We start from the raw sequence: 23,913 nt of genomic DNA, 5'->3' as shown, positions 1-23,913 counted from the left end.
TCCCCAAGTATTTGGGAGATATCATAATTTTTTCGCTGGAGTACTGCGTTGAAGTTCTTTCCATGAAAAATAGCGCCTTTTAGATCACAGCCAGTGTTTCCTGGGAGACCAAAATGTTTTCCCACTTGTTCCCAAATACAGCCATTCTTCATGTCCTTTCTTTGCATAAGAACTGAGCTGTTTGTCATATATAAAAAGCAGAAGGGTCTGTTGGTGTATATTTTATTTATTTATTTATTATATTTATATACCGCCCTCCCCGAAGGCTCAGAGAATGAATAAATAAATAAGAGAATGAATAAATATGCAAGCCCCTGATGATTTAGCTGGTGTAGGTCATATAATAGCATCTCACCCTATATTTCATGACTCTAACTCTGCTGCTTAAGAAGAAATCTACTTCGTGATATCCTTCTACACGTATCTAACAAGATGGGCTCTAGTAGATAAAGTTTATGCTAGAATTTAAAAATTGTCTTTAAAGTGCTTCAAGACGCTTAACTATTGCAAGTTAACAAAGCGTTTTTTTCCTGTTTCACATTATTTGGAAACCCTCCTTTTAATGTAAGTTATCTTTAACAGTAAGGGATGAGTTCCCCAACTATGCTTACGTTCGTAAAAGGAGAAAAGAAAGTACATCTACATGAAGTTCTATCCACATAATATCCAATAAGAAGATCTTTTGAAGGTTTTTAAGGCACTCCTCTGCCCCAGTCAGCAGGAACCGAGGAACGTAGTAATTCCCAATTGATAGAAAGCTTAGTGCTGTCAACCGTCTAATTAAATATACTGCAGAGGCCCACCAGCAAGTTACATAGCTACCGAGGTGTTGCCAAACTTCCCTAACTGTCATGTAGGACGGAAGGCCAGTTGCCTAGCCCAGGTGGACCTTAACTACTTGAAGTTCCTTTTGGTACAACAAAACTCTGCTAATTCAAGGGTGCCAGGACTTTGCTGTTGTACTACATTTCTCACGGACGAAGGAGTGGTTGTTTTCTTTCTAGGTCCAGTTGATGAAGTGCAACCCAGGGCTACAAGTGTTCAGGAATGACCTTGGTGTATGTATGCATTCTTGCAAACATCCAGAACTGATTGCTGCTGGTAACATCAGAAACTGCACTGATAAAGTTTGGGAACCACGGGTGTAGGGCAGGGTCAAAGCAATAAAGATTGTAAAAAGCTCATACTCCAGAGGCAAGAAATGATATTAGCTAAGTTTGCAAGCCCCTGATGATGAGGCTTGGTGCATTGAAAGTCATATGACCAGTGCAGGCTTCATCCTGGGTTTTCTTAGGCTGATATCCAAGTCCCACAATGTACTCCAGGCAGTTCCTAACAGTGCAACCACACCGTGTAACTTGTTGGAAAGAAAACAACACAACAGGTTTAAGGAAGCTCCATCTCTAGAACAAAAGCAGGAACCAACAGATTGGTTTCCACTGAAGGAGTGCCTTTGGCAGGAGGTTTAGAAGCTATAAGGGTGAGGATGTTAGAACATTTTAAACAGAAATGGCAATGTGCCATGGAATATTTGCTCCTCCCAATGATGATATGATGTAGCCAATTCTATATGTGGATGCTGCAGAACTGGATGAAAATCCATGAACCCCCCTCATCTACTGAACTTGGACAGTCAGTTCTCTCACAACTTAATGCTCAAATTCAAATACACAACAAATATTCCATATCATGCAAGAATTACTGGTTCTGATTGTACACTAGAAGAACAAAAATGAACAGAAGTTAGTTCCAACTGTGTTTAGAATCAGCTATTTGAAGTATGCGACTGTTCCACAGGTGTCATTGTTGAGGTCCTCCTTTGACCTCCTGAGTCCACCAGAAAAACCTTAAGGTGAAACAAGGATACTCTACTTAATCCAAACCTGCAGTGGATACAGGGTAATGGGGATACAGAATTACTGGACTGGAATCTCTAAGTGTTCGAACAGACTGGGCTAGAACAGACTTGGCTGCAGATGGGCTTAGCAAGCAGACATATGCATCACTGAGCTCCTCAGATGAAACACTGGAGGTGGGCATCCACGGAGGTGTAAGCATCCACGGAGGACCAGGCATTCACCTTCTAATGGCAGAATCAACAGCTATTGGCATTGAATACACATCTTGAAAGTGAATCTATAGCCACCCCTCCTCTCAGAGCTTACTTCCATGTTAGGCAAACATAAGTGGCAAAATCAGCAGTGGCAAAATGTAGTCTATTCATTTAAGCTACAAACTTGTTTAGTAGCTCTTCTGCAAGAACAGGGTTGTCTGAAGCTGATCTGAGGGCACTGCAGGAGTTCCCAGTCATATATTACAAAGCTGCATGGCTGGGCTGCTATTACAAGCTGATAAATATACACATCAGTGGTTGACTATAACCAACGAATTGGTCCTCGGACACTGCAGATGGCTGGCGCAACCTCAGTAAACCCTCACGCAATCCCCAACTGCAATGTTCATCAGCTTCAGTAAATACCTGAGGCATTTGCTGTCCACCCAAAGGAATGGTGCTCGGAGGCGTGGCAGATACAGCGGTGGTGGGCGGGAACCGTGGTCTTATTTGCATCCCACCTCGAGCCATAGTTGCGGTGATCATCTTGGGAGGACAGAGGGACAGACAAAAGTAATCGCAAAACAAGAAATGCAGCACACTGGCAGGATGAGAAGCACATGCAGCCTCCAAGGAGGTGAAAATCAGGCAAACTAGTCTCAGGACACCAACCCTCGCATAGACCTGCTCTGAGGAAGCCCCTTCTTCGGCTTTGCAAGACAGGGCCATCTACCTGCCGAGTGGACTGATAGCTAGAATCCAATGGAAGAAAGGAGAGCCGTTTTGAAGCGGCTGAGTGTTTGGACCACCAACTGGCTGAGTGTTTGGACCACCAACATTTGATCTGACTTGAGTGTTGGCTGCCAAGGAGCTATACTGGATACCAATATGGGATGCATGGCTTTTACTCAGTGGGCACCTTCTCCTATCTGACCACATGGTCCTAGCCTGTACTGGATCCTATCTAAGGCCCAGGCTAGGTCCATTTTTCTCCAAAGGCTGTGTGATATAGACAATACCACCCCCTATCCTGCATCCAGACTCACACACACTGTGATCTGACATTAGACTTAGGTCCCAGTTTGGCACATGGATACAAAAGTGGCTGCGCCACCAGCTAATCAGGCCAATATTTCTTACAGCCACTCCCATCCTCCTGTTTCTTTCTGACCCTCAGAATCCTCAGACTAGCCCAGCCATTCGTGGGAATAATGACAGATGCCCTTATTTAGTGCTCCATGTCAATGGATTGAAGCAGCCATAGCAACATGTCTCAGGGGAGAGTCATAGAGCTTGAAGCTGTTAACAAAAAAAAAGTTAGAACACGCATTGAGACAGACAAACGGAAAGCCACAACTCAAATTCACTGCAGCTGTTAGTTCATGAGAGGACAATGCTTCCCCTCCTGGCCTGGGGCAGCAAGGGATGGTCTGAGACAGGGTTTCAAAAGGGAAATGAATGACTGGATTTCAGAAACAAACAGCATGCATGTTAACACACACACGCACTCAACATGCAAGAGCCACCACAAAATGCACAATACACACACAGCTTCAGATTCCAAGCAGATATGGATAATGTTACAGGGCGTAGGGACGAGAAGTGCCATCAGAAGCAAAATGTGATGCAGCAGCAACACAGCCTTGAAGGAAAAGGGGGGTCACTATTGGCAGAACATGTGCCCCTCCAGGCAAAGCCACACGGATGCCAGCATGTGCACAGAACTTCCAGAATGCAAGCGGACCACCTTGGGCCTGTGCCTCTTGCCACACCACACCAAAGGGAAGCCAGCCTGCTGGAGCCCCTTCCTCCAAAGGCAAGTGAGCCAGAAGCACATTCAGCTCCTTGCAAGGGCTCTTGATGGAGCAGCTGTTGCTCAGCACTTTCATGTTCTGAAACCATCACTCAGCAGGGAAGCAACAGGCACTCTGAAGACAGCAAGCAGCAGTGTTGCTTCCACCACTGGCTCAGGTCTGTCAAGAATCACCTTCAAGTGGAACCATCACCTGCTCCATAAATATGGGGAGGTTTAGGGGAAAGGGGTTCAAGGAAGACGACTTGGCGGACATTGAGAATGGAAGGTCCTTATAACATTTGTTCAGCAGAGAAAGATACATTAGACAGCCTGGATCTCGCTTGCATCACCAGGACAACAGCCCAAGACATCAAAGATCTTACGGCCACTTCCCTTGCAAGGAAGAGCAACTCTTCCTCTGGATGCTTCTTACTGGATGCTTCTTACAGCCAGTTGCTGAATTTGTGCAGGGCAGACCTAGGTACACATCCTTGAACTGCTGGATGAGGGTCTATACCTCACCTTGTTTCTTCCGCCCCATACTTCCAAATCTTAAAAATGAAAATATTAACAACCAATCTCACAGGGGGAGGATTGTGAAGATGATCAAAACAGGGATTGTACAGCCGATTGCCTAGTAAAAGCACCACAAAAGTCAGTGATCAACAATGTATAGTTATAACAGCAGTTTTAATGAAGTCTGGTGGTTCATGCCTCCCTTCCATCTGCCCCAGCAGCCTCCAAGCTGCACAGCAGGCAACCAAGTGGAAGGGTAGCTAGCCAGCCATGCATTGACTGCCATTCAAAAGCCTACCACAGCAATGCCAGGGAGACCCCCGGAACTGCTGTAAGGTATGGCAGAGGGAAACTTTTGGTAAAACAAAAAGTCATTCTGGTTATTCAGGGGAAAGGAGCCACCGATGTCACAGTATAGTAGGGAGCAGCCACAACCTGGTTTTGCAGAACGTGAAAAATCAAGATAGCTTTTGAAGAAGCAACAAGGTACTACATAGGGAGCGACTGTTTGTTTGGAATGAAAGATACCAAATACCCAAAGGCTTCTTTCCCCAGGACAAAAACTTAAAATTGTACAAAAATTAACTGTGATTCTATGTTGCTATGATGTGTGTTTTTTATTCACATTAAGTTGCTAAAAACTGGCTTAATGATAAACATGTTACCTACATATCTTGTAAAAAGAATATGCAAATAACCAATCCAGATTCCATAGGTTAAGTTGGGCAACTACTGAGTGCCTCTCAAAGGATTCCCTTTTTGCATCTCCTATGCTGCCTTGAAAGTCCAATCCTCTACACTAGCAAAGCAGCAGCTTCCACAAGTGACCCATCTGACTTTTTCTAATGAGGGCATGACTGTCCCTTGGGAGTCAAACAGAAATTACGAGTGCCATCAAAGGAGAGGCTCCTCTTAATTGCAAGATTTCCTCACTCTGGACGACTCTGAGTCACATCAGCCCCTCCACGTGGCTGACCTCCAAACAACAGATTGGGTTTAAATAGTTACAGAACAAAACTTAGAACTCAAGATGAATCTACAGAAAGAAAAGGTATCTGAGGATGGGAGCTTTGATTCTTGACAAACTTACTGGTCTCTAGGATGCAACTATATTCAAATCTAGCTGTTCTACAGAAGGAAAAGGAGACTGTCAGTGCACCAAAGAAGCCCAACAGTTGTGTCTTCCATAATACCACATGCTATGCAACAGCTGTGCAAGCAGAAAATGGTGATCTTGTAGTTTTTGGAACAAAGGCACAGAAACCCAGAAAGCAATAGAGAAAGACCTTCTGGGCTCAGCCTGTAAACCTTTGCCACCACCGCCACCACTATGTGTGTCAGGGGGTGAAACAGTGTTGCACGTATCTGTAACTGCTGTTCAACGAGGTCTTCAGTGCAGACAGACATTGGGATTGGGGTCTGTGTGCAACCCTGCTGCCATAACATTTTCAACAATAGCTGCAGCTCTAGTTAGGGCACTCCTCCTCTTTGCAAAGTGCGGGACAGCTGTGGTTGTCAGAAATATGAAAGTAAGCATCCTTGAGGTCAATGATAGCGAGCCACCTATTTATTAAACACAATTCCATAGCCATAGGTAACAAAACCATTCTAAACTTGGAAATGTTTAGTGCACAGAGATCTCTAATGGGCCTTTGTCCTCCGCCCTTTTTGTCTTCCGCCCTTGCCTCCTGTGTGTTATAGACGAGCATCAGCCATGTGTTTCCCAGCTGCGATCTCCTGCTTGGAGACTCTCATTGCCTCTGATTGCACCATTCTGATCTTTGCAAGGGCTTCCTCTGGTAGGTCTTCCAAGTGTGGAGAGACTCCCGAAGGAAGAGCTGATTATCTGCCCATTATTGTTTGGTAGTTTGCAATTCTAAAAATTAATGCAGCAACCCTTTCTTTCCTATAGCATCCAAGCGACGGCTCTCTTTCTCAGCCAAGGTCGAGAGGAACCCTTACCTATGTTTAGCTTGCAAGACCTTGGTAACTAAAGAGGATTGGGGTGGTGGTGGTGGTGGTTGCGCATCAGCAGGAAGGTGAATGAGTCCTCCTTAATCCTATATAGGTTCTCTACCCTCCTTAATGTGGCTGGTGTTGGTGCCAGTTTCCGCAATGTAGGAAGTATAAGCTCAGATATACCTTCCCTGATTGGGAATGCCACTAGTCCAGGTGACTCACAATATAGTCTACTGAGAATTTAATCGTTTGGTCTATTGTCAGAAGTGGTAATGTCAAAGTCCAGGACTGCTGCCATCCAGAGTATTTGTTTTCTGTACAAGTGCAGATGCTCACTGAGTGAAATCGGAGTCAGATCCCTGACTCTCTCATCCGGAGAAGTGCCTGATTGTTCCTCTGAGCTATATGTAAGTATAGATACTCTTTCTTCCTCTCCCAACTATGATACTGTAGAAGCTGACCTTTTTGTTCCCAGATAAACTGGATATTCCTCCTGCTTTGGTTCCATAACTTGTTCTTGGAACCTACCAGATGGATCCAGGCCCCTCTGGTGGCAGAAGCCTAGCCAGTCTTGGATCTTAGGGGGAGATCTGAAAGGTGGTGCTGATGACGCCATTGAACCAATAGTGGATCCAGTACCATTGGAAGGTATTTGGACTGGACCGGGCAACAGATCGATTTTTGGTTCCAAAAAGGAATCATGATTGGACCCATGTAAAGATGGAGTCTTAAGAGGTTCTGTCCCATGTTCCAGTGGTGGTGGAGATTGGACCTTCCACAGTTTCTTGGCCTCATACTTCTCTTTGTGCTTCCTTGGTTTTTTGAAGGTAGAATCAGCTCTTCACGTTCCAAATGGACTTCAATGCAGAGGGTTTAATAGCCATGGTAGAAGGAGCTGATGAAGAAGATGGGGTTGACGATGCCAATTTATGTGGAACCACCTTGGACAGGGCTGTGGTTGGAACCGACTGCACAGATGATGGCCTGCACAGCATCTTGGATCCAGGACAGGGTGACACAGTCATCTGAAATCTACCCCAAAGTGCAGTCTTGAGGTGAAAATCCCTCACTGACCTGGCTTTGAGTGTAAATGTTTGGTGTATTTTACAAGCTTGGATGTTGTATTCCTCACCCAGGCATAGCAAATATAACTTGTGTTTGTCTGTTTGGGTTGTTTTGGAGGAGAACATGGTGTACTTCTTGAACAGAGCCTTAGAAGCAACCTGTCCTTGAGCATACTTGACCTGCAGCCACCCAAGGGGGAAGTGAAAGAAAAAAGGGTGATCACGGGTGAGGGGAAAGGGAGGCTCAGGGAAGGGGGTGGGTCAGCGAAAGCCACCTCACTCTCTCAAAGCCCCTGCCATTAACTTACTCTAGCCAGAAGGAAAAAAGGGTCTACAACAATTAAAAAGGCCTAACGGGAAAAGATGAGAGCTCAGTCGCTGAAGATATATGTGTTCGCAGCAGCAGCAGCAAAGCAGAAACTCAGGGAGGAGGGGTGACCCTTCCGAGGGCACATGATGGTTTGGGAGGGAAGCTGTCTTGTGCTTTCCAAAGGGGTGGAGCACCCCACCTAGAGCTGCAACTGTACAGAAAATGTTCTGGCGGCACGCTTGTGTGATTGTGCAGTCCCAATGTGGGGCTGCACCTGAAGATAAAAAATGAAGTTTCAGCTATATCCTATCTTATATATAAGGCAATTCTCCATCACTCTGTCCAGTGTTCTATCCCATCTTATTTCTAAAAGTCCATTGTTTTCTCTCTCTGGTCACTTCACACAGTGCTAGGCTCTTCAGACTAGCTCATCTCCTACTCCCAATGGAAACTCTATAAGGAGAAACTCTGGACTGTTTTTCAGCAGCTATCTAGAGTTGTGGGATGGAAAAGGAAGACTTTTAAGAAGAGTTTGGATTTATACCCTGCTTTTCTCAACCTAAGAAGTCTTAAAGCAGCTTACACATTCCTTCTCTTCCTCTATCCACAACAGATACCTTGTGAGGTAGGTGGGGCTGCGAGTTCTGAGAAAACTCTCACTAGCCCAAGGTCACCCACCTGGCGTCATGTGTAGGAATGGGGAAACAAACCTGGTTCACAGCCGTTCATGTGGAGGAGTGCAGAATCAGACCTGGTTCTCCAGATTAGCGTCCACCACTCTTAAACACTACACCATCCTGAGAAGTGGGCTACAGCTGTCTCAGATTGAAAAGGCCCAGAACTAAGCAAAGAGCAGATAACATTTCAAGTGGTGCCCTACTTCCAACTTTTCCTACCATCACAGCTCCCAGTTCATGACCTCCAGCCACACCGCGCTCACCTTCCTAACCACTCTTCAAAGGGGTCTACTCCTCACATGACTCCCTCCCCCAACTCCTCTTGCTGCTACCTGGACACATCACTTATTACACCACTGCTGCCTGGAGAAACACATCCAGAGTGCTGCCAACGGCAAAGGGTCTGCCCAGCAGCTAGGTCTGTGATACTTTGGAATCAAGTCAGAAGAAGCTATCTTTAACACATCTTGAACTAATGTGTGTGGGTGAGTGGAAAAAGTTTGCACTGCAGGTTTATCACTCACAACCTTCTCTGGTACAACAACGGATGGAAAACTCGCTCCCTTCCTGCATTTATGTCACACCTACAGGTGAAGCCGGCCATCAGCAGCAAACTAAAACATATGACAAAGTTCCAGTTGGTTCACAGATGTTTTATAGAAAAAATAATTGCTGCCTGGAGTATGGGTTGCCACGGCTCTACATTGCTTTACAGCCATTATGAATCTTGCCACCAGTTGCACAGTACTTTACAATCCATGGAGGGAAAAACCACTGTGTCAAGTTGTTAGGAATAGCACAGAACAGTTGGAGATTTAAACCTGAGGCCTCTGGCCCTTCCACCCTGGTATCTCCTTCCAGTGTTGAATCAGATCTCAGGCCATTCTTTACGTGGGCCTGAAGCAGCAAACTTCTGCACAAGCAAAAATCCTCCCTTGACTACTTCTCATCCAAATAAGACAGCTTCTTAGAGCTCACACTACTTAGAACAAAGGACAGGCAGTCCATGAAGTGGCATCAAAGCAAAGGTTCCTGCAGGGGAAATGCACTGTATTTGCATGAGAGAAAAAGGAAGTAAAACAGGTGGGAGACTTCAAATACTCCAGAAGCAACCAGAAATCCCCAGCAGTTCCATCAGCACCCTGGCTCCAACAGGCAGCCACTGACATGGTCACATCACTTTGGCTGACATCATCACCCCCTAGACATGCATGGAGAGTCCCAGAAAATCTTGCCTCCATCTCAAGTCAAAGTGGACTGCAGAGGAAAAGAAGCTCAGAGCCTTCATCTGAATACCTCCAGGAATCTCCTTCATGCTACCTTGGCATGCAACTTGCCACCGTCCTGGGCCTTTGAGCTCAGGGGTGTGTGACTTACCTGTCCTGATGCTCCCATTTGGGCAGCCTGTGCCTGTGCCTGTGCTTGTGCAGCTGCCTGCTGTTGCTGTTGCTGCTGCTGCTGTTGGTGCTGCTGCTGCAGAGTTCTTACCTTGAGTAACAAAACAAAGCACCAGGTTCTGCAGAACTGCGAATGAAAAAAAAAACTAGCCCCCTGAGGCTTCCATGCTTTCACATGACTTCCTGGAAGCCCCATTGGCTCTACCCACTTGTGACTCTGGAACCTATAAAATGCCTCACGTGAGGGTCAGGTAAGTGGTCCAGATAGCCTGTACTGTTTGCTCCAACTGGAAGTGGTAGAGAACAGATAGTCTAGCCTTGCCACCTGGGATCTTTTGAACTGGAAAAGCTCATCAATTGTTTACAATTTAATGTTTAGTTATTTCAAGCCCAGATTATGATGAACTATTTGTGTATAATTACGATTTGCATCAGTGCAATAAGGAATGGAAATATTAAAATTAATTGCTTGCCTGACTGAAATCCATTGTGGTGGGCAGCTGCCTTTGAAGAAGTTGCCCCGTCATAAAACCCCTTGATTGACAGGGTACTTGAATAGAATTCCGAGAATGGCAGTTGGAGAGTTTTGACAGTTGAGAACTGCCAGTTGACTGACAGAGAAGTTAACAGAGAGAGCTTGAAGACAGTGGTGTGGGAGCTGCAAGCTGGCTGGTGTGGGGTTTGGATCAGGAAGAATCCATAACCAGATACCTAGAGAAATAGCTCAAAGTTTGACAGAGTGATCCCTAACTGTTTAACAGAAAACAGCTCTGGTGAAAGGCGTGATCCTAGGTCAGTTTAAAGGAGAAACTTGGGCAGTGTGCTAATGTTTGTAACTCCTCCAATTAAAGAACCACTGTGTAAAAGAAGCTTAAATTTAAGAAACAAACCAGTGACTGACAAGGAAAATCACTCTTTTAGAAAATAAAAGTTTTAAAGCTTGCATGTAAACCATTTGGAATTACAATATATCGCTTGAACATAGTCATCTCAAGATCCTCAATTCTGTTATTCTGTTACAAACCACACTTCTGTTATGAAGCTTTGCTAACCTGATTTTTAAATTCCCCTGATAAGAGACAAATAAACCCATTTTAAGATGTATTTCAAAAAGTGGGTATTGTGGGTTTTCTGGGCTAGGTGGCTGTTGTCTGGTAGCTTTTGCTCCAAACACAACTGCAAATGAATTCTACCCAGACACATGCAAATGGATATCACTCCACCACTACCTGGGAAGTGAACAAAATGTATATCCCAATGTACAATCTCTCCACACTAAGCCATGGAGAGAAACACATCTTACTGTGACATGTCTCTAAAGATGACAGCCATAGGTACAGGAGAAACGCCAGGAGCAAAAACTACCATACTTTGGCCACACAGCCCAAGAAAACTCACAATGCCCAGTTGATTTTGGCTATGAAAGCCTTCAACAATATTTCAAATAGTCTTGTGGGTGCCATATATTCCTGACCTTTTATTTAAAAAAAATAGATTCCTGACCTTTTATTAAAAAAAGGAATCTGTTGGCAAAAGTGTCACAACAAGTTGTAAATCACAACAGAGATAGTGAGGATGGGTGTGTGTGTGAGAACAATTTTTTAAAAAGTTAAAACAAGAGGAGTTCTGTTATACCCATCAAAGCTATGGTCTTTACATAGAATGGCAGCCATGCTTAATGGTGAAGTCCTGACATCCACGGAGAGGAGCAGTGTCAGGAGATGCAATCAGATGACTTGGGTACAGGTGACCACTTTGGAATGCTTGCTAAACCAGATGGCCACAGTTCATTGGCACATTAACAAAACATTACTAGCCTTCTTTGTCATATTTACAGATACCACAAAAAGCAAAGACAAGGAAGAGGCACTTATTCTGCTACATTTGCACTTTGAAATTGTCACACATAAACATGGAAACCCTAAGCTTAAGGCCTTGATGTATAGGTTTGGAAAGAAAAAAATCTGTCTGATGAACTTTTCAGCTGAAGTTTGCTGTTCAACAAAAAATCCCACCTATGTTGACTTAGGCAGTAACATCACAAGCCAATGTGGATAATTCTCAGCCCTGCTTGGAAAATCCCTGCCTACAACCACTGTAGAGGAAGGCAGAAGGATGACAATGACTTGGGAAAGTTGCATCTGACATAGAAGAAAAAGCCTTCTGGTATTGTCTTCTCTTCAACAATTGTCTATTGTCTGTATGACAAATATCATAAGACGACATGTTTATAAAATATATAAAAAGCAAATAATGTAGAGGTCAGCAGCTGAAACCCCCTCTGGATTTTGACTTTTTGCCCCGCCCCCATTCCAATCAGTGGATACTCTGGATACAACATTTTAAAGAATCTTTCCAACCATATGGGTTAAGAAAATTTTAATTACAAGAAAGTAGCACTTCTTTGCAAGCTGTGGCAGGCATCTCACAAGGCCATCTACAAAATGCTGACCTAAAAAGCAATATGGACCTACCACAGGCTTTGGACAGGAGAATACAGACAGCACCAAGCTGCAAAGTGACATAGTAGCAAGAAGAAAACCGCTCTGCACACAAAGCAGCTGAACTGAAAAGCTCATACAGTTACTGGCTGTTGATGGAATTGCCTAATCTAGCTCAGAATGGTCTATTTTGATTGACAGTTGTTTCTCCAAGGTCTCTGGCAAAACATGGTTTTCTGCAGTCCTACTGAGGATGGAATATAAGACCCAAAACGTGTTACTTCCTGCTCTCTTTACAGCTGGCCCTCTGCTGGCCATGGACTTTATTTAGTACTTACCTGTATGACTTTTAACTGCTGGGGCGTTAATGTTAGAGGCATGACCTGACTAGAAATTTGCCCTGGGACTGTCTGTGCCTGAGACACCATTGGCTGTGGTGGAAGCTGAGACAGCTGAGCTTGTGACACTTGTGGCTGCTGTTGCTGCTGCATTTGTTGCATCTGCTGCTGCATTGCCTGCTGTGTCAAGGGAGACTGTTGCTGCTGCTGCTGCTGCTGCTGCTGCTGTTGTTGCTGCTGCTGCTGCTGCTGCTGGGCCTGGATAGCCTGAGCTGCCTGCTGGTGTAACTGCATTTGAGCAATTCGCTGTAGTTGATGCTGCTGCTGCTGCATCTAGAAACCAGAAATGTTTGAAGGACACAAAAGGTCAAGAGCCACAACCATCTCTCAAACCTGTTCAACAGGAATCCTAAAGCAGGAAAGAACCCTCATGCTTCCTGAGAAATATGCAAATGGAGGAGGAGAGACACTGCTTGGATAACTTCTTCACGAGACAACTTCATTGACTGTCTCTGTCTTTGCCCTATACCAGGGGTGCCCAATTCTTGAGCTTCAGGTGTTCATGGACTACAATTGGCCATGTCGGCATGGGCTGCTGGGAATTGTAGTCCATGAACATCTGAAGCGCCAGAGTTGGACACCTCTGCCCTATACTCACTCTTGAATCTCCATCCCCCGCCCCTCGGTCAGTTTCAAAGAACTCCAAAAATCCAGCATCTCCATCTGCACTGCCTGTTGTCCTAAAATGTTTTAGGAAGGGGTAGAGACTGCCCAATTCCAGTAGGATTTATGGAAACATACAATTCAAAAGCTACACATTCTTTCCTAAAGGAGAACAAATTCTGATGCCTCATTCTCCTCAATTTAATTATTCTCTCTCATTTGCTAATGCAGCGATTGACAGCATATGCTCCACACCATTTCCTTCCCCTGATAGAAAGGGAGTTTAGAACGACATTCACTAGGAAAGCTGGTGATTGATTATGATTCTGACTACAAAAGAGAATTGAATACATACACTTGAAAAAAGGAGTCGTCAAATTACAGGCCACTTTGCAGAAAACTTGTTCCAGATAAAATAGTGGAAGGAATATTATTAAACATAGACACAAGCAAGAATAGGCATGGCTTCTAAAAAAGGAATTCTTGTCTCAACGTTTCAATGTTCTCTGACAGTAAGCATCTGAGGAAGGATAGTTAAGCTGTAACTTGGGATTTTCAAACGGGTTTTGCCAAAATCCTTCAGTAAAGGCTCCTTGGGAGATTTAGCAGTAATAGGATAAGATGATAAGTCTTATTGGTTAAAAAAGCAAATGATATATATAAATGGACAGTTTTTGCTACAGAAGGAAATGAGGCAAGGTCCTATATATACTTCATACATACTGCTATGCGCTCGAAATTGGCATTAATTAATCAGAAATGGTCACAATGGTAGAGTTTTCAATGACAGCGTCACTCTACCGTCAAAGGTGAAAAAGGCAAACTATGTAACGGATTACTAGAAAAGGTACTGAGATCACATTGGCCAGGATCATAATACTTTTGCACAGATCTAAGGTGAAGACTCATTTGGAATACTGGGCACAGTTCTGGAGCAGGTGCAGAAAAAAACAAGCAGTCAGAGCATCCTTCCTTACAGGAAAAGGCTTTGAAGAAAGGATGACAAGTGGGGATATGAGTTTTACAAAATTATGCATGAGGTGGCAAAGGTGGCTAGAGAAATTGTTCCTACTCTTCTGTAATATACAGCCACCCAATGAGGCGAATGAGCAGTAGAATGAAAATTCACGCCATGCAGAAGACGTTCATGGGACTCAAGATGTAGCAATATACAATTTACATCCTTCACCTCCTTGAACAGCTTTAACTAGGCAAGTTCGAGGAGGTGAAGGATGGAAACGACCACTAACAAGGATGATACCAATTCAGAGAATAAAGGGGAGCGTTTAACTGCCTTCCGCTTCAGTTTTTGGCCTGGCCGCTATGGCCATCTGGAGGTGATGGACCATCATGGCTTGATCCAGCAGGTCTCTTCTGATGGATTAATTTAGCTCTATATGTCTTCCTATCCCTGGAGTGGAACAAATACCTGGGGGATGCCCCATGCAACCTCACTGTAGACCTCTAGGTCTCACAAGCAGCCCAGACCCCCGGAAATGTCTCCCTTGCATACAGTCCTCCCCATTACCTGCTGTTGGCTTTGCTGTTGCAACTGTATTTTCAGCAAGTGCTGCTGCTGGACTGCTTGCATTTGTTGCTGCTGTGCCACTGCTGCAGCCTGCTGCTGAGCCTGAAACTGCTGTTGGAATGCTGTCTGCTGAGCCTGGAACTGCTGCTGCTGCTGCTGCTGTAAAGCCGCCTGCTGCTGCTGTTGCTGCTGTTGCTGCTGTTGCTGCTGCTGCTGCTGGACCGGGAACTGCTGCTGTGCCATCTGCTGGAGCTGAAGCTGAGCTGAGGATACAAAAGGTAGGAAGACTTGAGTGGCAGGATCGGAGGATCCCACGACAGGGCAGCCAGCAGAGACATCTTCCACTGATATTTAAAGGTCTGCAATTACCAAGCCAGCCATGTCCTAACGTGCTTTGCTCTCCCACTTCAGATACGAGTTTGAATTATGAAAAATGTAGGGAGGACAAGGGTGAGAACAAGAGCAAACACACCTCTGGGTGGGTCATGCACAGTGAAGACTGCCCCTCCGCAGCTTAATTAGAGCATAGGATATACAAAAAAGCACACAGGAGGCGAATCAGCTTCACACCCTTAACCAGGTGTTAAGTGGCTACTAACTGTAAAGAGAAAGGTCCTGGAGGAGGGAAGGCAAGAGATAGCAGCTTTAAGGGCGGCAGGAAAGAAAACTGTTTCCCACAGTTCACTGCCACAGAAATTGCACCTGTTGATTGCCACTCAGGGAAGGATTGGGTACTTGCTTGAAAGAGCATTGCTACAACACTTCAGCACAAACAAATTAATAACCTAAAATGTCAGAAGCAAAAATGGTTTTCCTCCAAATCCTGTAGCAAACAGTGTGATAATAAAATCATAAAACTTGCTAAGGCTCAGGAGTTCCAGCTCAGTGTCTGGGACTTTGGACCCCTCAAGATTCCATTAGAATTAGCTATTCACTTCCATTCCACATTGGATCATCCTTGTGGACATAAACTATTGGACAAAGGATGATCTACTTTGGACCAGATCATCTATTTTTCATGGAAGTTCAGAGCAATTACCAGGTGTCTGATAGAGGTGTGACTATATTGTATATGACTCTTTGGCAAGAGTAGCCTCTGACAACAGAGATAAGGATTCGCACTGGATTGGAGAAATCCGCTTGTCATTCTTAGATAGGAGATTGGCTTAGGTCCAGTTCCACTTAGCATAAATACCTGGACATTTGGGATTTTCACTTGTCTTCAGTTTTCAGTGGAAACTGGCTCCACAGGAAGTTGGGCAGGGGTTAAGGACTCCTTTGACTTCTTGCGACACAAGGAACTCTGCACATGTTCTGAAGAACCACAGATAATGTGTGCCTAGCTCAGCTAGTTCAATCATGTGGCTTTTAATTTGAATATCTCTGTTGTCTTTTCCCATCTCTTTTTAAATCCAGTCACCCTTTCCCTTTTTTCTCACTTTTCTCACTTTTAAACTTTTTTTTGCTTAGCTATTTTATTATTGCTCTAGCACTGAGTTGGAAGACTAGTTTTTCAGCAGGTCAAGCTAGAGGTTTCAAGAGGTCCTGAGTGACTGCAGCTGGCTACCAGAGTACATTCCAGCAATCCCTTGGTCTAAAAATGAATTTCCCACCAAGGAAATGCACCATTTCCCCCTTTCCTGCTTCAACAAACACAATGAGATTTGCATGTTGAGCGGAGTGGCAGGTTCGCCACAACACAGTCTTTATCTTTTTTTGTCAAAGAGGAAAAAAGCTCTATACGCACGCGTTAACACACAAAGTTTTCCAAGGGGGTACCTGAACACAGAAAACTACCAAGAAAAGATGAAATGGAGAGCCAGATTGAGGAGCCAGTGTTATACCTAATAACCTAGGGTTAAAGTTCTATGCCAATGTTCTCTAATACAGTCAGTGCTTACAAAAAAAGCACTAACCACCACCACTGTTCCACTCAAGAGTTTCTTGGATCCCAGCCATAGGGTGCAACTTACAACCATAAGGGGAAATATTATGTTACCTCTACTTCAAGTGTTTAGGCAGGAGACCTTAAAATGACCCAATCAATAAAACTCATTCAGAACATTCTGAGAGGCTGAGCACTGCATCATGCTTTACAACATGTTTCAATCCATAGATCAGGACCCTTAGGCTGGGTCATGGAGCCCAACCTGTTGGGTCGTGGGCCCCGTTTTGGTTTTTTGCAGCTTTATGAATGGACCTGCTGCAAGTGCACATGTATAGAGAACCAGGGGGCTCTCTTTACGTGCATGCAGACAGAAGCAGGAGGTAAAATGAGGCAGCCATGAAGGCAAGTTCAGAGACACTAGTGGCCTCATCTTCCTGTAACAGGACTGATGTCAAGTGACCCCAACCGAAAATAGCAATCTAAATACTTACTTGGTTGTGTAGCTGTAGGGATGCCTGGAATACCATGTGTAGCTATCCCAGCTGTTCCGGGAGGCTGCTGCTGCTGCTGCTGCCCTGGGAGGCTTATTTGTTGTCCCATTGGACCAAGTCCACTCATGCCACCCATGGGTGCTCCCTGAGGGCGTGAAGTCATTCCCATGGCTGCAGTTCCTGTAGGTGGCCCACCAGTTAGATTCTGTAGTGCATGCATAGGATCTGCAAAAAACCAACAAGACCTCTCAGACAAGAAACACATGCATTTGCCTGTGGTGATGCTCCAAGGAAATATGGTCCTTCTGAATCCACTGCAAATTAATTACTATATGAATGCACTATGACAATATTGAACCACAATATGAATGCAAGCTTCATTTGTTCACTGCTACCGTGTTTCCCCGAAAATAAGACAGTGTCTTATATTAATTTTTGCTCCCAGAGATGCGCTATGTCTTATTTTCAGGGGATGTCTTATTTTTCTGTGTTCTGTTCGTCGGGCATGCTTCCAAACAAAACCTTTGCTACGTCTTACTTTCGGGGGATGCCTTACATTTCGCGCTTCAGCAAAACCTCTACGATGTCTTATTTTCTGCGGATGTCTTATATTTGGGGAAACAGGGTACCACTTGCAACACATCAATCGCCTAAAAGAAAAGTTTCGCTTCTGGACTCCCTATTAACAGTTATTTCTTGGTACGGGCAATTTGACAAGTTTCACTGTTTTGTGACTCTTTGGCCTCTATCAGAATTACCAAAAGCTATCATGTACTTCCAGGGAAAGCATCCCAAGTCTTATTCAAGAGAACCAAACAGGGACAACTAAGAGGAAAGTCTTGACCAACCAGCACCTTGCAACAATATCCACAAGGGCAGAAGCAGAGTTTCTTGGGAGCCGTCTGCTCCACAAGGTGAGGATGTGAACTTCTGCTCAACACCAGAAGCAAATCTAATACAAGCCACAAAAAGAAACAAGGGCGGGGGAGGGGCCGGGGGAGGGGGCTAGCTGAACCCAACCATGCTGTTGAGGAGCTGTGCATGATAAGACCTCTCATACATTAACAATTAACAAGGTTTCAAAAACCAACGAACAGAAAGGATGAAGAGAGATGAAGGACGCATTCTTACCAGAGGTCTGGGTCTTCTTGTTATCTAGGAAAATTAAAAAGAAAAACATTTTGGTGAATGAAGAACTGGGTCGACTGGGATCAACAGAGCAGATGGTTGGAAACTACAAATGAGTAAATTATTTATAAGGCAGTAGTGCAAGTAAAACAGACATGTTTACCACTGAACAGGAATTTGTTTATTATTTATATTATTTACTGCCTTTCTCACTGGGACTCAAGGTGGATTATACAAAGCAAGTCAATGCGTTCAATGTTCAATAAACAATGAAACAGGATTTGGGATGTAGAACCTATAAAGAATTTTTAAAGAAAGAACTGAAGCAAGGCAAATTGTTAATGTGACACGTGAATTGATGCAAATTTACATAGTAGGATGCAACTTACAGCAACCTAGACATAGTAAATAGAGACAATACTGCCTAATATTTTATCCAAGCAACTTTGTGAATCATTTTATACAAAGCAACTCTATTACCTGCATAAAAACCCTATTCAGAGCCACACATCCCTGCTGGAAAGACCATGCACCAAAAGGGGTATCTTGAAACTAATGTTAAAATAACCATGCCCAATAGACATTTTCACGTGCCCATCATTGGTCCACTTTTTAACAGGGTCTGTAAATAAAACTAAATGGGGACTTCCGGGTCAGGTGACAAAGAAGATGCAAGTCTCTCCGTCATGGAGAGAAACTCTGCTGCTAATAAACAGTTTAGCAATGACTAAAATGTGCTAACCCTGCAAGGATTAAATGGGAGTGGAGCTAGAATGAGTTTGCTGTAGCTAGAGGCTGGTCTGTAAATCATTCAGCGGGAGAAATTGCTACTGAAGTGAGGGAAGGACAGCTGAATGGGGGCAGACAACAGAGGATGACAGAGGACCGGAAAGCTTCTGTAGTGCTGTCTTTCCTAGGAGAACTTCAAATACAATTAAGATAGATTGGACTCTTGATTCCCAGTAATGAGGTAAAACTGATAAAATTTTCCCTACCCTAATGGAGGAAAGAAAAGAGAGTGGGATATTGAGCTGCACTGATTGCTTTAAGTACAAACTTGCAAAGAAATATAGGCCCGTTCCGCACAGGCCCCTGCACACATATATGATGCCAGTGTGGTCTCGGGGCTGCGGCTCGCGGAGGTGCCTCCACACAGAGGTGCCTTCATTTTGTTTCCCCACACTTACCTTCTCTCCCTGTGGAGCTCTGCAGAGGTTTCGGTTGGTGCCATGGTGCCATGTAGCTATTAAAGTGCCATGTAAAGTGCCATTTGCACCGGTTTGCAATGATTTCGGGAAAAAGCATGGCACTGCCTCGATGCAGAGGCGGCAGCTGTGCAAACAACACCCCTGGAACAGTGTTTTTACTGTCCCTGGGGCACTGTTTTTGGCCCCTGCAGAATGGGTCATAGAGGTGAATCTCCTCGGGAGCAAAAAAAGAGCACTTTGAGACTTTTGAAATTAAGGCTTTTCTGAAATAAGGATATAGAAACTAAACAAAATAAGCTCTTAAAGAGGTAAAGAGACAAGTCACCTTTAAGAATAAAAGACAAGGATGTGAAGACCAGACAGAGAAGGGTGGCTGACTCCAGAGAAAAGCTTAACAGTGCCTCCAACAATAAGGAAGTAAAAGACAAGGAAGGAGAGGAAAGATAAACAAGCTACAGGGAGCCAATATCAAAAAGAGCAAGAAGTAACTAAATAGTACCTTATTTTTATACCTGATCACAACAGCAAGAATTGTTTTGGCCAGGAAATGGAAAAAGCCAACAGCCACCAAATGTGGACAAGTGGATTGAGAAAATTTGGTCTGTTGTTGAAGGACACAAACTGACTTGTTTCCTAAGGGAAAACTCATTAGAAAAATGTCATGAAGTGTTGCTCTCATTTATTAGGAATATGAATACTCTTATGAATATAGATATAGTATTATTATGAAGAGAAACTAGAATAAATGTTGCGAGCAGGAGTGAACATTATGAGAGCATTGTATATAAACAAGGAATTATGATTCTGAATTAGGTTAACTAGTTATTTTTAATTACCTAGTTATTTTTAATTACCTAGTTATTTTTAATTAACATTACATATTAATTAACATTATATATTAATTAACATGCACAATTAATTACTAGAAAGTTTGGAAGTATTTATAATGGCATAACGGAGATATTACATCACAGCAAATAATATAAGAATATGCATTCTTGGGGAAAAATAGAGGGAAGTCGGTGATGATAACCTGTTGATTCTTGATCTCTTTTCTTTATCTTTTGTGTTCCTCTTTTCTTTATGTAACATTTCACATATATACTTTAGGCAACTTTTATGGAATTATATATTTTGTAAAGAAAACTAAATGGGATGGGGAGCTGAGAGGACACAAAAGCAAAGAAGGGGGAGCACTGGGCCCCATTCCTAGTCCCACTTTACCAAAACGTTATTTTTCAAGCAGAAACCACAAGCCTGGGGAAAGAAGTTGCTTGAAAAGATTCAAGATTCCTAGGCTTTTGTAGAAATTGGCAGGCTCTATTAGATCACCTGTTTCACAATGTGGGTCACACTCCTAGCCATACAGACTCACAGGCACCCTTTGCAAGCCACCAATAAAATTACATTCTTTAAAAATGCATGGAATACAGATTTACTTACGAATATCCCGAAAATGGATAATGAGCCTCGCCACGAGGGAAAGATATTCCTCCTGAAGTCAGAAAACCAAAATGCACTTCAGAAGTCAGAAGGGCAATGTCCTCTGTGACTCATTCTTCCCTTTCCCCTCCTACTCTTGCCACAGAACAGAGAACATCCCTGCAGGGCTTTCTGGCATAGCTTTTTGCACAACTGGCAAGGCGGAGCTGTTTCTGATTAAGAGGTCATTGTATTTAAGGTGTGCTACAAGGAAAATGCAGAAGGGGTGACGTTTGGGAGGAACTTGCAGGACTGAAGAACTTCTTTATAGCCCAGAAAGGAATCTGCTCAGCTTTTAACAAATAGAACGAGGAAATGGACGCTTTTAACAAACAGAACAAGGAAATGGATCCACATAGTCTCTATTTTTTCTCTTAAGCTTCATCACAGAAGTGTCTTATCAACAAAACATTTAATGGCTTGTCTGATAACTGGCAGCCTGGTTCTACCATGAAAGCACATTGCAATAACTGAATCACACAACCATAACATTTGGGGAGGGCAGGGGGAAGAAGAAGAAAATCCTCCCACTACATAGTGGAAAAAAAGCTGTAGAGTACCTTTGAAAGGCTCCAAATTTCCTTAGGGCGGGAGAGCCTGGGGAATGCATTCTCTTTGCATTGTATTGTTTTACTTTGTTTTCGAGGCAAAGTTCCCCTCCCACAACACAGCGCACAGAACTAGATCATATCCTGCTATCACTCTCCACAGGGGAAAGCCTGGGTATTCTGAGACTCTGCCCATTCACAGACTGCCGCAAACCCAACAGGAGATCAGAAAAAGGAGCAAAGGGACAAGTAGAATCAACAAGTATTCCTCGTCAAGCAGGATACCTGGACACAGATTTTCTTATTTCTCCTTCTTCTGCTGCTGACACATCCATTCCCATTTCTCTCTCTCCGCCCCCTGCCACCAGAGAAGCAACATCTTACCCGTGATTTGGCCTTCATGTAAACATGGTTCTCCATTTCTTTACTGGTTTTATTATGAGCAACTCCAGCTTTTCTCATTGCTTCTTCACTGGAAAAAACAAAGAACTTCAGTCAGATCAGCACACTTTAGGCCATATGAATGCAAGAAAAGTCAGCTCTTGCCCTTTCTGGAAATTTTTATTCTTTAAAAAAAATCTACCACAGATCAATTTTCCATGCATATGGCAACATTATATCACAGACATATCAGCAGAGGCTTATTTATTTTATTTTATTATTTAAATTTATAGACCGCCCCATCCCCGAGGGGCTCTGGGCGGTGCACAACACTATCTGTATACAATATATAACAAGGGTCACAATAGTGACCATATTTACTGAAATCTATTAAAAACCAATTAAACCATTTAAACAGTGGTCAAAACAAGAATAACGGTGTCCCGTAACCCAATCCATTAAAACCTCCCCAGAAGGAGGGAGCAGCTGAACTCCTCCCTAAAAAGATAACAAAAAAAAGGGGGAGCAAAGCAAAGGAGGGGGGCGCACCTCAGCGACTGGGCACTCCAAAGGCCCTGTGGAACAACTCAGTCTTACAGGCCCTATGGGACTCACTCACAGTCCCCGCGAGGGCCCAGACAGCTGGAGGGAAGAGGTTCCAACAGGCCGGGCCAGGGCCGTTTTAAAGGTCCTGGGCCCATGTGGGAGGCTGTAGCCGCATCATTGAGGGGCCAGGGAACCACCAGTAAATTCGGCCTCTGCTGGAATGCAGAGGCTGAGTAGGGGCATATGGGGTAATGCGGTCTCTAAGGTATGAGGGTCCCAGGCCGCGTAAGGCCTTAAAGGTCAAAATCCACACCTTGAAGATGATTCGGAATTCCACTGGGACCCAATGCAGCTGACGAAACACAGGTTGGATATGGTCACAAAAGGCACCCCCTGTGAGCAAGTGTGCTGCCGCATGCTGGACCAGTTTCAGTTTCTGAATCAAACGCAAGGGAAGGCCCGCGTAGAGCGAGTTACAATAGTCTCGCCTGGAGGTGACTGTTGCATGGATCACCGGGGCTAGGTCCGCCTGAGAGAGGAAGGGGGCCAGCCATTAGGCCTGACGAAGATGGAAAAATGCAGTCCGAGTTACAAGGGCCACCTGGGTCTCCATTGAAAGAAACGAATCCAGGTGGACCCCCAGACTGCGGACGGAGGAGACCGGTGCCAAAATGGCCCCCTCCCACTCCGGCAGCTGGAAATCCCCCACCTCTCCCCTGCGGCCAAGCCAAAGGATCTCCGTCTTTGATGGATTCAGTTTCAGCCTGCTCTGCCCTTGCTAATAAGCCACCCCAAACCTTTCGCCAGAATACCTGCCCACATACCCCTGTGCTTTTAATGCTGACTTCCGATAGCCTGAAATAAAGTATCCCCACTCAGCTGCGCCTGACTGTTTGTAAGCAACTCTCATTCCCGCCTCCCTCCCCACCTACAGTAACCCACCCCCCAAAAGGGGGGCTGCTCACACTATGGTCACAAAATGGCTTTCTTCAATCTAGCAATGGTCATATGCAGTCCCTCCACCACCCAAGGGTCTCTTTGCAATTGCTTGCTACCCTTTCTGGTACCTCCTGTGCTTCTTCCTTACACCGTTGCAAACATGCTACGGCTTTCGGTTGTTTGCCCTGCACCTTGCATGCACACTCCGTCCCTTTTCACCTTCTTCGCTCCCCTTTTCTTCAGAGTCTCTATCTTAACTCCTACACCACCCCACACCATCAGCAGAGTTCCGGTTGTGCTACAGGAAATGGGAGGATGGAGTGGTTGTGATGCGGGTATGCGTTTAACAGTTCACCCTTTTTTGAAGTTTGCACAAGAATGAGACCTGCTGATAATTCTAGTAAAGTTGAAATAATCCATCTTCCCTTCGAAGGGTCTGCATGAGCCTAACTAATGATAAACCTTCCTCCTATCTCATAAATTCAAGACATCTCACAGCTCTACTACTCCAGTGAGCCATACACTGGGAACAGAAAGCATTTCCGAAAACGCTCTGTTGGA

At 44.3% G+C, this 23,913-nt stretch overlaps 1 protein-coding gene across 2 annotated transcripts in view; it reads right to left on the bottom strand.

Moving 5' to 3' along the window:
- Window positions 1-23,913, bottom strand: part of MED15 (mediator complex subunit 15) — a 36,207-nt gene that overhangs the window by 9,999 nt on the left and 2,295 nt on the right. Inside the window, exons 2-9 of one of the 2 annotated variants that reach the window (XM_048514980.1) lie at window positions 21,871-21,958; window positions 20,900-20,951; window positions 18,252-18,275; window positions 17,121-17,345; window positions 14,742-15,004; window positions 12,551-12,883; window positions 9,752-9,862; window positions 2,480-2,599 (exon numbers count right to left, since the gene is read on the bottom strand). In XM_048514980.1, the coding sequence (XP_048370937.1) occupies window positions 2,480-2,599; window positions 9,752-9,862; window positions 12,551-12,883; window positions 14,742-15,004; window positions 17,121-17,345; window positions 18,252-18,275; window positions 20,900-20,951; window positions 21,871-21,958 (1,216 nt within the window). The remainder of the gene's footprint in view (window positions 1-2,479; window positions 2,600-9,751; window positions 9,863-12,550; window positions 12,884-14,741; window positions 15,005-17,120; window positions 17,346-18,251; window positions 18,276-20,899; window positions 20,952-21,870; window positions 21,959-23,913) is intronic. The other variant, XM_048514981.1, reaches the window with a different exon arrangement.

Source organism: Sphaerodactylus townsendi, linkage group LG13 (assembly GCF_021028975.2).
Source record: "Sphaerodactylus townsendi isolate TG3544 linkage group LG13, MPM_Stown_v2.3, whole genome shotgun sequence".
Lineage (NCBI taxonomy): Eukaryota > Metazoa > Chordata > Lepidosauria > Squamata > Sphaerodactylidae > Sphaerodactylus > Sphaerodactylus townsendi.
Note: the sequence above shows the minus strand (reverse complement) of the source record. Positions and strands in the feature narration are given on the sequence as shown.